Below are 10,027 nucleotides of genomic sequence, written 5' to 3'. Positions count from 1 at the left end.
TAAATAATTCGTTCTTATTACGAAATAGGAGCACTATTTATCAATCTGTAATAAAAGACGTGAGGAAATTCTGTCTTTTTTAAAGACAAAAATTTATACAATATAGAACTTATCTATAAAGACGGGCATTATAACTCTAAGCTCTTATTTAGTATTTAGATTGATCTGCTTTAGTTATCAAATTTAATTTCGTTCTTTTAAGGCCCTCGCCCGATACCAGACTCGCTTACTCTTTAATTACTTTCAGTTTCGGGTAATTGCAGCCTTATGTCGAAATATGCCCAAAATAGAATGATCTAGAAGCATTTCTTTTCAGTTAGCTTCTTCTCGAAACTCAGGAAAATTGAACTTTAAATCGCGCTAGCCTCTAGAAGACCGTAAAATGTTTGCAAATTCTGTGGATGTTAAAATTATGTATTCCACTGTCGTCCGGTCGTTCAATGGTTTTATTTCTCTTTTCCGGCAAAACTGGTTGTCTTATCGCACGTCTACACTTCGGAATACTGAAGAGCCGAGTAATGTTCACTCTACGAGTGGCTTTCGAATTGAATGTTTGATAGCGTATAAAAATTGATATGAAAGCGAAGATTCACTGCTGAGTAAATTAAAGACGAGAAACAGATGAAACATTGTTGGAGATGGGCTTTAATCGGGTGAATACAATCGGGGTTAATCTCCACTTGCATACCAGAAGCGTTCCGGCTTTAACACCCCGCTTTAGGATTGCCCACTTTTCTATTGTTTTCGTGCTGAAAATCAAGAAAATATTGCAATTAGCAGCAGTCGGAAAACGGTTTCACTCCTTTTTTGGTCGAATAAAATATGAATTTTCCGATATGTGAGGGACCGAACAGCCCTAATCACGTTCCACTTTAGAGGGAAAGAATATTTGATGTGAAACATGTGAAAGCCCTCATCAGTGGAGAGGATTGAGGCAAGTAATCCGATTTTTTTTACATTTCAGTCTTTGCTTCGTAATCCTGATTCTCGCTTTAACTGCCAGCTTTACCAGCACCGGGAAAAATGAAGTTTAATAAAATTAATTAAATCCTTAATTTAGTATCCTCACTATGGGAATAAGATATAATTTGACCTGGTTGGGGCGTATTTTCGCGTCTATTTCTGGCACGTTTTACTTACTATTTGGAAATTTACACTAAGGTTTCCCACCGAGCTCCGAACGGTTCAAGTTCCTCGCTTAATTGCCGAGAAATAGGGGCTCTATTTGTCGACAGATTCAATGCTCAATTCATTTGCATCTGATGTTTGCCACTGATTTCAGTTGCTTTGATCCGGCTCTATTAGAGATTTATTATATAACAGTTTGCTCTATATTTGTTCAAAGTTTCACTGCGATTGTTGATTGTTTAGGAATTTTTCAATTTGCGCTAATAGCCGAGAAATAAAAATTCAATGTTCAATTCATTTTTTATTGCAATTCAAAGTTTCATTGCACTCAGTGCTTTTGGTGATTTTATGGGAATTTTTGAATTTGTTACACACCGTAACTTTTTCAGACTATTTTGAAGATGAGCGTAACTCTAGCGTCGTTAATGGCGCTAAACCGCAATTTCCCTCAGTCGATAGAGAAAACTTCGGTCTACATTTGCTCAGAGTTTCATTAGGATACCTGTTTTTACTGAGTTTCCAGGAATTTTTGAATTTGCATTTTCCAGCTCCTGTTTGTCCTAAACTTCACCTTTTGCGGATTGTTCTAAAGAGGAGCGGTACTCAAAAAGAGGGATTGTGACTAACTTGCTATTTACGCCGTTCAATAGCGCTAAGTTTTGGCAATATTTTTCGAAAGTTTCCATGCGATCAGTTATTTTGCTGGTTTTATAGGGATTTTTTAATTTGCTATTGCTAATTCGTGTGTCTTTTCTTCTTGTTGTCATTTTTTGTTTTGAAGAATTGCGTTCCTCTAAAGTGGTAAATGTGTCTAAACTACAATTTGCCTCAGTGAATAGATCACACTTTGCTCTACATTTTGCTAAAGTTGCAATGCGATCAGTACATTTCCTGATTTTATACGAATTTTTCAATTTACATGTGCCAGCTTTACTTAGTCGCAAACGTCTGTCTTTGCGGACTGTTTTAAAGATGAGCGTTACTCAAGAACCATAATTGTCACTTACGCGGCAATTTCTTCAGTCAATAGAGAAGACTTCTCGGTATATTTGCTGAAAGTGTCAAGGCAATCGGTGCTTTTGCAAATGTTACAGGAATTTTTGAATTTGCAGTTGAAGTTTAAGATTTTTGTATTATCCACAGCTCTGCCATTGAACGTTTTCGGCTGGCAAAAAAACCATTTTCAACCCCCAAACTGCATCGCAAATTCCAGTATTTTCCTGTTTAAATTTTTATTTAGCCAAACTTAGTAAGTATCCAAAGGCTTTTGCGCGTAAATGTTGTAGATGTTTTGCCAGAAGCTGTACATGGCGGCTTTGGGCACATTGGCGTGCACCGTCAAGTCCTCCCCAATTTCCAGATATTGCCAATCATCTGGCTGCAGTGTTGGCCAGATGATGCTTTGCAGCATCTCCTCTTGACCAGGAGTGGGATTGCTTCAAACACTAAATGTAAACAACTGTCTAAATATCAATGGAAAACTCACAGTTCCTTGGCAAAGTTGGTGAACAGCGTCAAAAATCTGGATCGCACTTTGGCATCAGCCTCTGGAAATTTGCTCAAGTCGGAGTTATCGGGGATCTCATCACTGTACCAGCGGTTGAAGATGTAGTTTTGCTCTTCGCCATGCCGAACGGCGCCAGAACCTGCCGAAGCTGAATCTTCAGCAAAACTATGCAAAAATGGGCAAAAATCCAGTACCTTCCAGTTTATACTGGTTGTTGCCCATCGGCCCACTATAGGTAAACTCGTAGAGGTAAACCGGCACAAAGGCAGCAGCCAGTTCCGCCTGCTTAAGCACGGCCTTATCAAAGTCTTGAGTGGAATGATACTGAAAAACGGCTCAAAATTCCCACAATTTCAACTAACTGGAAAATTCCTCACTTGCAGTCCCCCCAGGGTATTGTCCTCCAATTCCCGATCAGGGGAGTAAAACTCCTTGATTTCATCCCCAATTTCCGAAAGCATCTGCTGCTCCTCCACGTGGAAGTCGAATGGCACCAAAAACTTGCTGTTTTCATCGTACGCTTTGAGTGTTGTCTCAAAAGTGCCTAAAAGAGTGTAAATATTGCCAATGAACTGCCCAGATTTATCCATTACATACTGGACAGCATGAACATGCTCTCCTCCGCATTGAAACCGATCAAAATCGGCACCCGAATGAAGCTGCCGCTCTCAAAACCTTCATACTGTCTTTGGGTTAGAAAAGCCCCCTCGTACTGGCTCTCGATCACTGGCGTCCAGTAGAATCCCTTGGAAATCTGCAAATTTCCCGGATTATCCTGCAAAAACCTCAATGTATTCAATAACGTTGCATCCAACTGGCATCTTAACCAATTGCTCGCTGATGGCATAAGAAGCGGCATCCAGCTCCTTTCCAGGCACACTCTGAAGAAACCGCAAAAGATCCGAGCTGTTTCTGTTGGTTTCAAATTCCGCATTTAACAGAGCGGCCGTTTGGTAGGTGATTTCTACCTGGTCCCGCTGGTAGGCCCAAGGATTGAGGGCGGAGCCGCTTTCCAAAATCGCGGCCCTGAACAACCCTAAAACGCTAGCCGGTAAGGAAACCTCAATTTCAATCAGTTGGGGGTAGGCCTGGGTAACTCAATGAATTTTTAGGAGTTGATGACCTTTCGTCAGATGTTAAAATTCCAGTCTCGGTCATCGGTAAATGAGTTATAACTAATTAACTCAGAGAGCGGCAACAACTCAAAAGCGCATCTCAACACAGTGTTACCCAGGCCCTAGTTGTGGCGCACCTTCAGCCAAAGGACTAAGCAGGAGATAGGAAATGGAGGCTGCGCCCGCACTCTGGCCGAACACCGTGACTTTGTCCGGATCTCCGCCAAAGAATCGGATGTTTTCCTTCACCCATTGAAGGGCCAGGATTTGGTCCTTCGACCCGACGTTGCCAGGAATCACTTCGTCCCCAGTCGATAGATAACCTGGAGGAATTTGGAAATATTCACCCGAATAACTGATGGAAAGTTTATCTACCAAAAGGGCCAATTCGATAGTTGATTGCGACCATTATCACTCCATACTCCATGAAAAACTGCGGTCCCACGCCCCAGCTGAGTATTCCGCTGCCCTCCACAAATCCGCCTCCATGGATGAAGAACATCACCGGCAGTCCAGCGGAAGCGTTCTTTTAAAGATCCTCAATCAGCGCTCAATCCAGCAAACGTCCCCAACAAAACTTACCACAGCTGGCGTATATAAATTCAAGAGAAGACAGTCTTCAGTCTCCAAGTCGAAGTCGCCAGGCACTTGAAAGCAAATCCCCTTTTCCTCCGTTGCATCGAACACATCCTCCCAAGCTTCCACTGGCTGTGGGGGCTGGAATGAGGCGGCAAACTTTTAGAGCCACTTTGAGGGCGTCTACCAGGACTGACCTGAAATCTCAGTTCTTCCACCGGGCTTCGGCCATACCGCACTCCATAAAATGAGTTATATTCCACTCCTGAGTAGGTGTATTGAGTGAGGCCTTGAATTCTACCATTGGGCAAATCCACCAGCACCTCCCCATTTGATGCGGGGAGTTGCAAAAGAGCACTCAGTAGGAAAAACAGCTGAACGCCACGCTGCAAGACCATGATTGCCGCAAATAATCCAAAGTCGTAGCTGAAAACCTCAAGTAGCTGATAAGGTTGAAGTGTTTGGGAAAGTTTCCTGATGTAACCGACCAAGTTTTCAAGAGCCATTATCGAACATTTGGTTTTGCACCGTGGCCATCAGCAACATGTTGAGGAACGTCTTCGTTAGCTTGGTGCTCATTCAGGTAACTTCCCTGCCCCCCTTCCAACTAGTGTTCATCCCTGTAAACTTCACAGCTTTCAACTGGGATAATCATCCAACTGCCCGATGGTCAAGTGGAAGGTACGACGGATTCCACCCGAAACGGCGTCACATATCACAGTTTCTTCGCCTTGAGGTATGCGCAGCCTCCAGTCGGCGCTTTGCGCTTCAAGGTAAGCTGGTAAGTCCCTTAAGAACGTAACTAAAGTGCGATGGCACAGCCATCAAAAATAGTCGAGTCTTGGGACGGAATCTACGATGGGACTGTTGAGAAGAACGTCTGCTATCAAGTGTATGAGAACAGCTACAAGGAGAATGAGGACTGCCTCTTTGCCAACGTCTACACGCCAGTGGTAAGCCGCTAAAGCCGGTGAGCGGGTGCAGATTGTGCTACAGATGAGGTTTTGCAGGATTTGAGCAACTCATTTGCTTCGGAGCTGGCTGTTATGGTCTGGATACATGGCGGCGGGTTTATATCGGGGGCTGCTTACCAACCGGAAGGCGGCGTGGGGCCGAAGTTCTTCATGGATGCTAATGTGGTCTTTGTTGCCATCAACTATAGGTTGGGGCCTTTTGGTTAGATTTACACTATTAGGGTTTTGTTTGCTACATTTTATTGGTTTTCTGTAGGTTTTATGTCAAGTGGCGACGAAATCTTGCCGGGCAACTTGGGCTTGAAGGACCAACAGCTGGCGTTGAAATGGGTGAAGCAAAATATCGTCTATTTTGGAGGAGACCCGGAGAAAGTGACCATTTTCGGACAAAGCGCCGGCTCCGCCTCTGTTTCCTACCAGCTGCTCAGCCCCTCTTCTAACGGTAGCCTCTACCGCTCTTAATATGTAGGGAACTAAAATGGGATTTTCAGGCCTATTCAGGGCAGCCATCATGGAAAGCGGCTCCGCCCTCTCTCCATGGGCCTACCAGAGGAACCAGACGGAAATCACTTATCGAACAGCGCAGTTAATTGACCCAAGTTTCACCAGCGGAGACTCCAGTGAGCTTCTGGAGTTTCTACAAAGCGTGCCTGCGGCCGCCATCGATAACGCCTCTCTGGCATTGTCCAGCTCAATTGTAAAAAAAAACCTGCTTATTAACGAGCGTTGATTGATGGAGGTTTTCCAGGAGTCTCCTGCAGATTATCAGATTTCCAAGGGATTTTTCTACGGCCCTGTGGTGGAAGCGCCTAATGAACACTCCTTTTTAACCGAGCTTCAGTATGGGCTTTTTGAAGCAGGCGATTACAATCAGGTGCCGGCTTTTATCGGCATGACCAATGAGGAGTCGCTAGGACTTTTGGCCAATGGCGGTAAGTAGTGATAAGCAAAGCAACACCAAGACTTAGACCTGTATCTTTTCTATCACAGGTTGAGCGGGTTTTTAACTTTTAAAAAATTTGAAACTTTTAAAGCGCAGTTTAGATACTTCTTTAGCAGATTTTTACAGATTTGTCCGTCCTGTGGAACGCCTACGATGCACAACCCAGCATCTTAGTCCCTTTTGACCTGCATGTTACTGATCCCACCCTGAAGCAGACCATCGGGTCGGAGATTCGCAACTTCTTTACTGAGGACAGCGGGTTTAACAACAACGACGCCACGGGGATTAAGGTGCGTGTTTTTCCAGGGTGTCCTCCGAAGGGTTTTGCAATGTTGACATTTCAGTATCACAGTGTGCATGATTTCGATAAGGCTCACATCAAGCAGGCTGAGTTGATGTCCAGCCACAGCACTGTGTGGTTTTACCAGTTTTCCTACAGCGGCCTAATGGGCGATCCCAAGTACAATGTCCCTGGTAAGTGTTAAACAGTGGATTTAGGGGGAGTTTAAGCTACTGATCCTACAGGCTGTGGGAACGTTACACATGCTGAAGAAGTGAATTACTTCTTCAGCAAATGGTACAGCGACGCCATCCCGGACAATACTGATATGTCCTATTTTCCGGAATCCGACCAGAAGGTCCACAACCGCATCATGGCGCTGTGGACTGACTTTGCTAAGCATCTGTAAGTGGGGGTAAATGTCTCCTCAAATTCCCTTTGCTTAAAATGAGTTGCTTCTAGAAACCCCACTCCCGCTGGAGTGGATGAGGAGATTTTCCAATACATCACTTGGGAGCCAGTGGAACCTGACGAGTTTAAATACCTAGACATTGGGGAGGACTTGGAGGTGACCTACGGGTATCCCAAGTCGGAAAAGTACATTTTTTGGAATGATTTGTACCAGAAGTACGCCGTCCCACCTTATGACACGTTCTAAAATAAAGCGAGAATGTGGACGGACAAATCTGGAAATAAACTATTAATTAAAACAAATTTGTTTCTACCTCTCAGAAATGCGCCCTTCGAATTTTTTCTGCTCAATTAGGAAGCGCCCTGTAAACGGTTCACTAAGAAAATACGCTATAGTCCAGTCATATTAATCAAAATAGGGTAACAATCTCGGAATTCACGATAACAAGCTGTAAACTCGTCCAAAAGTTTATCTTAACATCCTCAAACTTGTCTCAAAACCCACTTATAACAGTGTGGACGCGACTGTAGTTAACGAAGGTTAAAGGTCTAAAAAACTCCGTTTTAAGCATTTTTTCACACTTTCAACTAAAGTGAAGTTGACTTTCAAATATTTCGTTCATTCACGCAACATGGAATATTGATTTTTTTCCATTAATCGACTGCGAAGTTTTAGTTTCAACATGAGCTTTATATTTACTTAATCAGCTCAAAAGAAAGAAAAATATTATTTCGAAAAGATGATTTTTTTTATGATATTTATTTTATATATTTTACCAGAACTTTTATAATTTGGTAGCCAAAATCAACTGAATTTTTTTAGTTGATCCTTTCTGAACATTTTTGAACTCTTTGTAAAATCTTGTAGCACTCATAGCTTTTACACAGAAAAATTTTTTTTGCTATTTAACAATTTCAGGCAGTCTCCAAACATGTTCAAAGTCTTAGTTCTACTTTTAAATCGCGATTTTAAGAAATCAAACAATCCAAAAGCAACCATCTTTAGTACATATAAAAAACATCATGATCCCTACTATCGCTCAAAATTTTAGCGTTCTGGCTCAAAAAATGACGGAGCTATGAATTTTCGAAAAACCGCCCAATTTTTCGGTTTTTGAGAAAACCGGCAATACCCCGGTTTTCTCTAAATCTATAACAATTTTTGTAGTTAACATTTTTCTCTAATTTTCAAGTTCGATGGTAATACGAGGTGGCTACAAAGTTCAGTCAATATTGGTTATTACCTCAAAAACAGTTGAAAATCAATATAGAACATTTATATCGAATGAGCCTAGAGTTTTACTAATAGCTCGAATATGCAATAAAACGTACAGCATTCCATTTAAAAAAAGGCAAGTTTAGTCTGTCACTTGCATTTGAGACACTAGACTAGACGTTAGTATCGACAACTTTTGTATTTAACATATTTTTTTAAACAAATTGTAGAGAATTTAATCCACTAAAATAAAAAAATCGATAAAAATAATAAATTTAAATACCGTAAAAATATTTGCAAAAAATGCTCGCAAAAAGACGTTTTTTGACCTTATTTATCTACAGTGGCGTCCACACTATCATAAGTAGGTTTTGAGACAAGTTTTCAGTCCATTCATGTTCAGATAAAGGTTTCTACTAGTTTAGAGCTTGTTATCTTGAATTCCGAGGTGAAACACTAATTTCACTGGGTTACTTGAGGTCTTCTAAGCGACATTGCCAAATTATCACGACTGTCACCAATCACCAAGCTAATTGTTTATGTGTCACATTCGTGTTTGATCTGACGTTTACACTTAGTAATTGCTTAGAGCCCCAAAAAATGGGGCCCCAGCCGGAAATTGACGAGTTGTTCGAGGTGAAGAACTTCTTCTACACTGGCAACTACCAGCAGTGCATCAACGAGGCTGCCAAGATCCGCAAGGTATTAATCTGAAGTTAAACATCAGGGCCCTTGGCCAAAGGCTTGAATACTTCCAGCCGTCCACCCCTGAAATCGCGACGCTTCGGGACATTTTCACTTATCGCTCCTACATTGCCCAGAATAAGTTCTTGGTAGTTCTGGATGAAATTCAGATAGCCTCCGCCCCGGAAATTTATCCCTTGAAAATGCTGGCTGAGTATCTGCATTCCAAGTCAAATAGAACTGCTGTTCTGGAGCAGATTGCCGTTAAGGTTGACACTGTAGCTGGCAATGAGACCTTAGTTCTGGTGGCAGCCACAATATACATTCAAGAAGGCAACCTGGATGCGGCCTATCGATATTTACATTCTTCCGAAAGCCTCGAGGCTCTGGCCTTTATGGTGCACATCCTGCTGGCCTTGGATCGAGTCGACCTTGCCTTAAAGAAGCTGAAGGAAATGCAGGAGAAGGATGACGATGCCACGTTGACTCAGCTGGCGCAAGCCTGGATCCACACTGCATTGGTTGGTAGTGGGATTAGAACAACTGTTGAGCCTTAAGCTTCGCTTTTAGGGTGGCGATAAGCTGCAGGACGCCTACTATATCTACCAGGAGCTGGTGGATAAATTCGGGGCTACTCCCTTGCTGTTGAATGGCCAAGCCGTTACTTTCATAGGGCAAGGAAAGTACGAGGAGGCCGATGCCGCCCTACAGGAGGCTTTGGACAAGGATTCCAATAACGCAGAGATCCTCATCAACATGATTGCCTTGCAAAAGCATCTGGATAAAGGCCCTGAGGTGAATTTCGCAGCTTTTCGAGCCTGTGGTGGTTGATTAATGAGGTTTTAGATGAGCAATCGCTATCTGTCTCAATTGAGGGACGCCCATCCAGAGCATCCATTTATCAGGGACCTGAAGCAAAAGGAAACGGACTTTGAGAAAATATGCCAACAGTATGGCCCAACCAACCCTGTTGTAGCTTAATTTTTTGTCTAATAAATATTTGTATGCTGTTTTGGGTCCTTTGCAATAAAAAAAAATCCTTGTAATTTCCCTCTAGAGGAAAATGGGGGTGGTTTTCCATTAAACTGTCGCTAGTTAAAAACGAAATTAAATATTTAAGAATCGTCCGCCATTGTGGCCTTAGCGATGTTATTTGGCAACACCCCCTGGTTCCGCTCAGTCTACCAGAGTCA

The 10,027-nt window shown here is 42.6% G+C and overlaps 3 protein-coding genes across 3 annotated transcripts; 2 read left to right on the top strand and 1 right to left on the bottom strand.

Moving 5' to 3' along the window:
- Positions 1-2,343: 2,343 nt before the first annotated feature.
- Positions 2,344-4,758, bottom strand: LOC109535291 (venom carboxylesterase-6). Its single transcript, XM_048666024.1, has 10 exons — positions 4,524-4,758; positions 4,333-4,467; positions 4,126-4,276; positions 3,888-4,073; positions 3,463-3,671; positions 3,233-3,410; positions 3,013-3,179; positions 2,830-2,959; positions 2,615-2,774; positions 2,344-2,564 (listed from the first exon to the last, which is right to left on the bottom strand). The coding sequence occupies exons 1-10, from the start codon at positions 4,722-4,724 to the stop codon at positions 2,375-2,377; spliced, it is 1,707 nt and encodes a 568-aa protein (XP_048521981.1). The 5' UTR covers positions 4,725-4,758; the 3' UTR covers positions 2,344-2,374.
- A 40-nt stretch (positions 4,759-4,798) lies between these two features.
- Positions 4,799-7,233, top strand: LOC109535298 (esterase FE4). The gene is made up of 11 exons (XM_048666025.1): positions 4,799-4,909; positions 4,962-5,099; positions 5,148-5,279; positions 5,337-5,502; positions 5,557-5,742; positions 5,792-5,997; positions 6,049-6,232; positions 6,370-6,533; positions 6,588-6,717; positions 6,769-6,928; positions 6,986-7,233. The coding sequence occupies exons 1-11, from the start codon at positions 4,871-4,873 to the stop codon at positions 7,179-7,181; spliced, it is 1,701 nt and encodes a 566-aa protein (XP_048521982.1). The 5' UTR covers positions 4,799-4,870; the 3' UTR covers positions 7,182-7,233.
- A 1,366-nt stretch (positions 7,234-8,599) lies between these two features.
- LOC109540317 (coatomer subunit epsilon) lies at positions 8,600-9,845 on the top strand. The gene is made up of 4 exons (XM_019908657.2): positions 8,600-8,852; positions 8,909-9,355; positions 9,405-9,629; positions 9,681-9,845. Exons 1-4 carry the CDS (start codon positions 8,751-8,753, stop codon positions 9,813-9,815), a joined length of 909 nt encoding a protein of 302 aa, XP_019764216.1. The 5' UTR covers positions 8,600-8,750; the 3' UTR covers positions 9,816-9,845.
- Positions 9,846-10,027: the final 182 nt, after the last annotated feature.

This window comes from Dendroctonus ponderosae, unplaced genomic scaffold (assembly GCF_020466585.1).
Source record: "Dendroctonus ponderosae isolate FM_Combo_2020 unplaced genomic scaffold, Dpon_F_20191213v2 Dpon_F_20191213_1, whole genome shotgun sequence".
Taxonomy (NCBI): Eukaryota; Metazoa; Arthropoda; class Insecta; order Coleoptera; family Curculionidae; genus Dendroctonus; species Dendroctonus ponderosae.
This window is presented reverse-complemented; position numbering and strand designations above follow the sequence as displayed.

Coding starts and splice junctions, on each gene's coding strand:
- LOC109535298 (XM_048666025.1), top strand. CDS start 4,871: ATGTTGAGGAACGTCTTCGTTAGCTTGGTGCTCATTCAG. Junction 6,718..6,768: donor TCCCAAGTACAATGTCCCTG/GTAAGTGTTAAA, acceptor CTGATCCTACAG/GCTGTGGGAACGTTACACAT. Junction 6,929..6,985: donor ACTGACTTTGCTAAGCATCT/GTAAGTGGGGGT, acceptor AGTTGCTTCTAG/AAACCCCACTCCCGCTGGAG.
- LOC109535291 (XM_048666024.1), bottom strand. CDS start 4,724: ATGGTCTTGCAGCGTGGCGTTCAGCTGTTTTTCCTACTGAGTGCTCTT. Junction 4,277..4,332: donor ATTTATATACGCCAGCTGTG/GTAAGTTTTGTT, acceptor GATCTTTAAAAG/AACGCTTCCGCTGGACTGCC. Junction 4,074..4,125: donor CTATCGAATTGGCCCTTTTG/GTAGATAAACTT, acceptor AAATTCCTCCAG/GTTATCTATCGACTGGGGAC.
- LOC109540317 (XM_019908657.2), top strand. CDS start 8,751: ATGGGGCCCCAGCCGGAAATTGACGAGTTGTTCGAGGTGAAGAACTTC. Junction 8,853..8,908: donor AGGCTGCCAAGATCCGCAAG/GTATTAATCTGA, acceptor GAATACTTCCAG/CCGTCCACCCCTGAAATCGC. Junction 9,356..9,404: donor CCTGGATCCACACTGCATTG/GTTGGTAGTGGG, acceptor CTTCGCTTTTAG/GGTGGCGATAAGCTGCAGGA.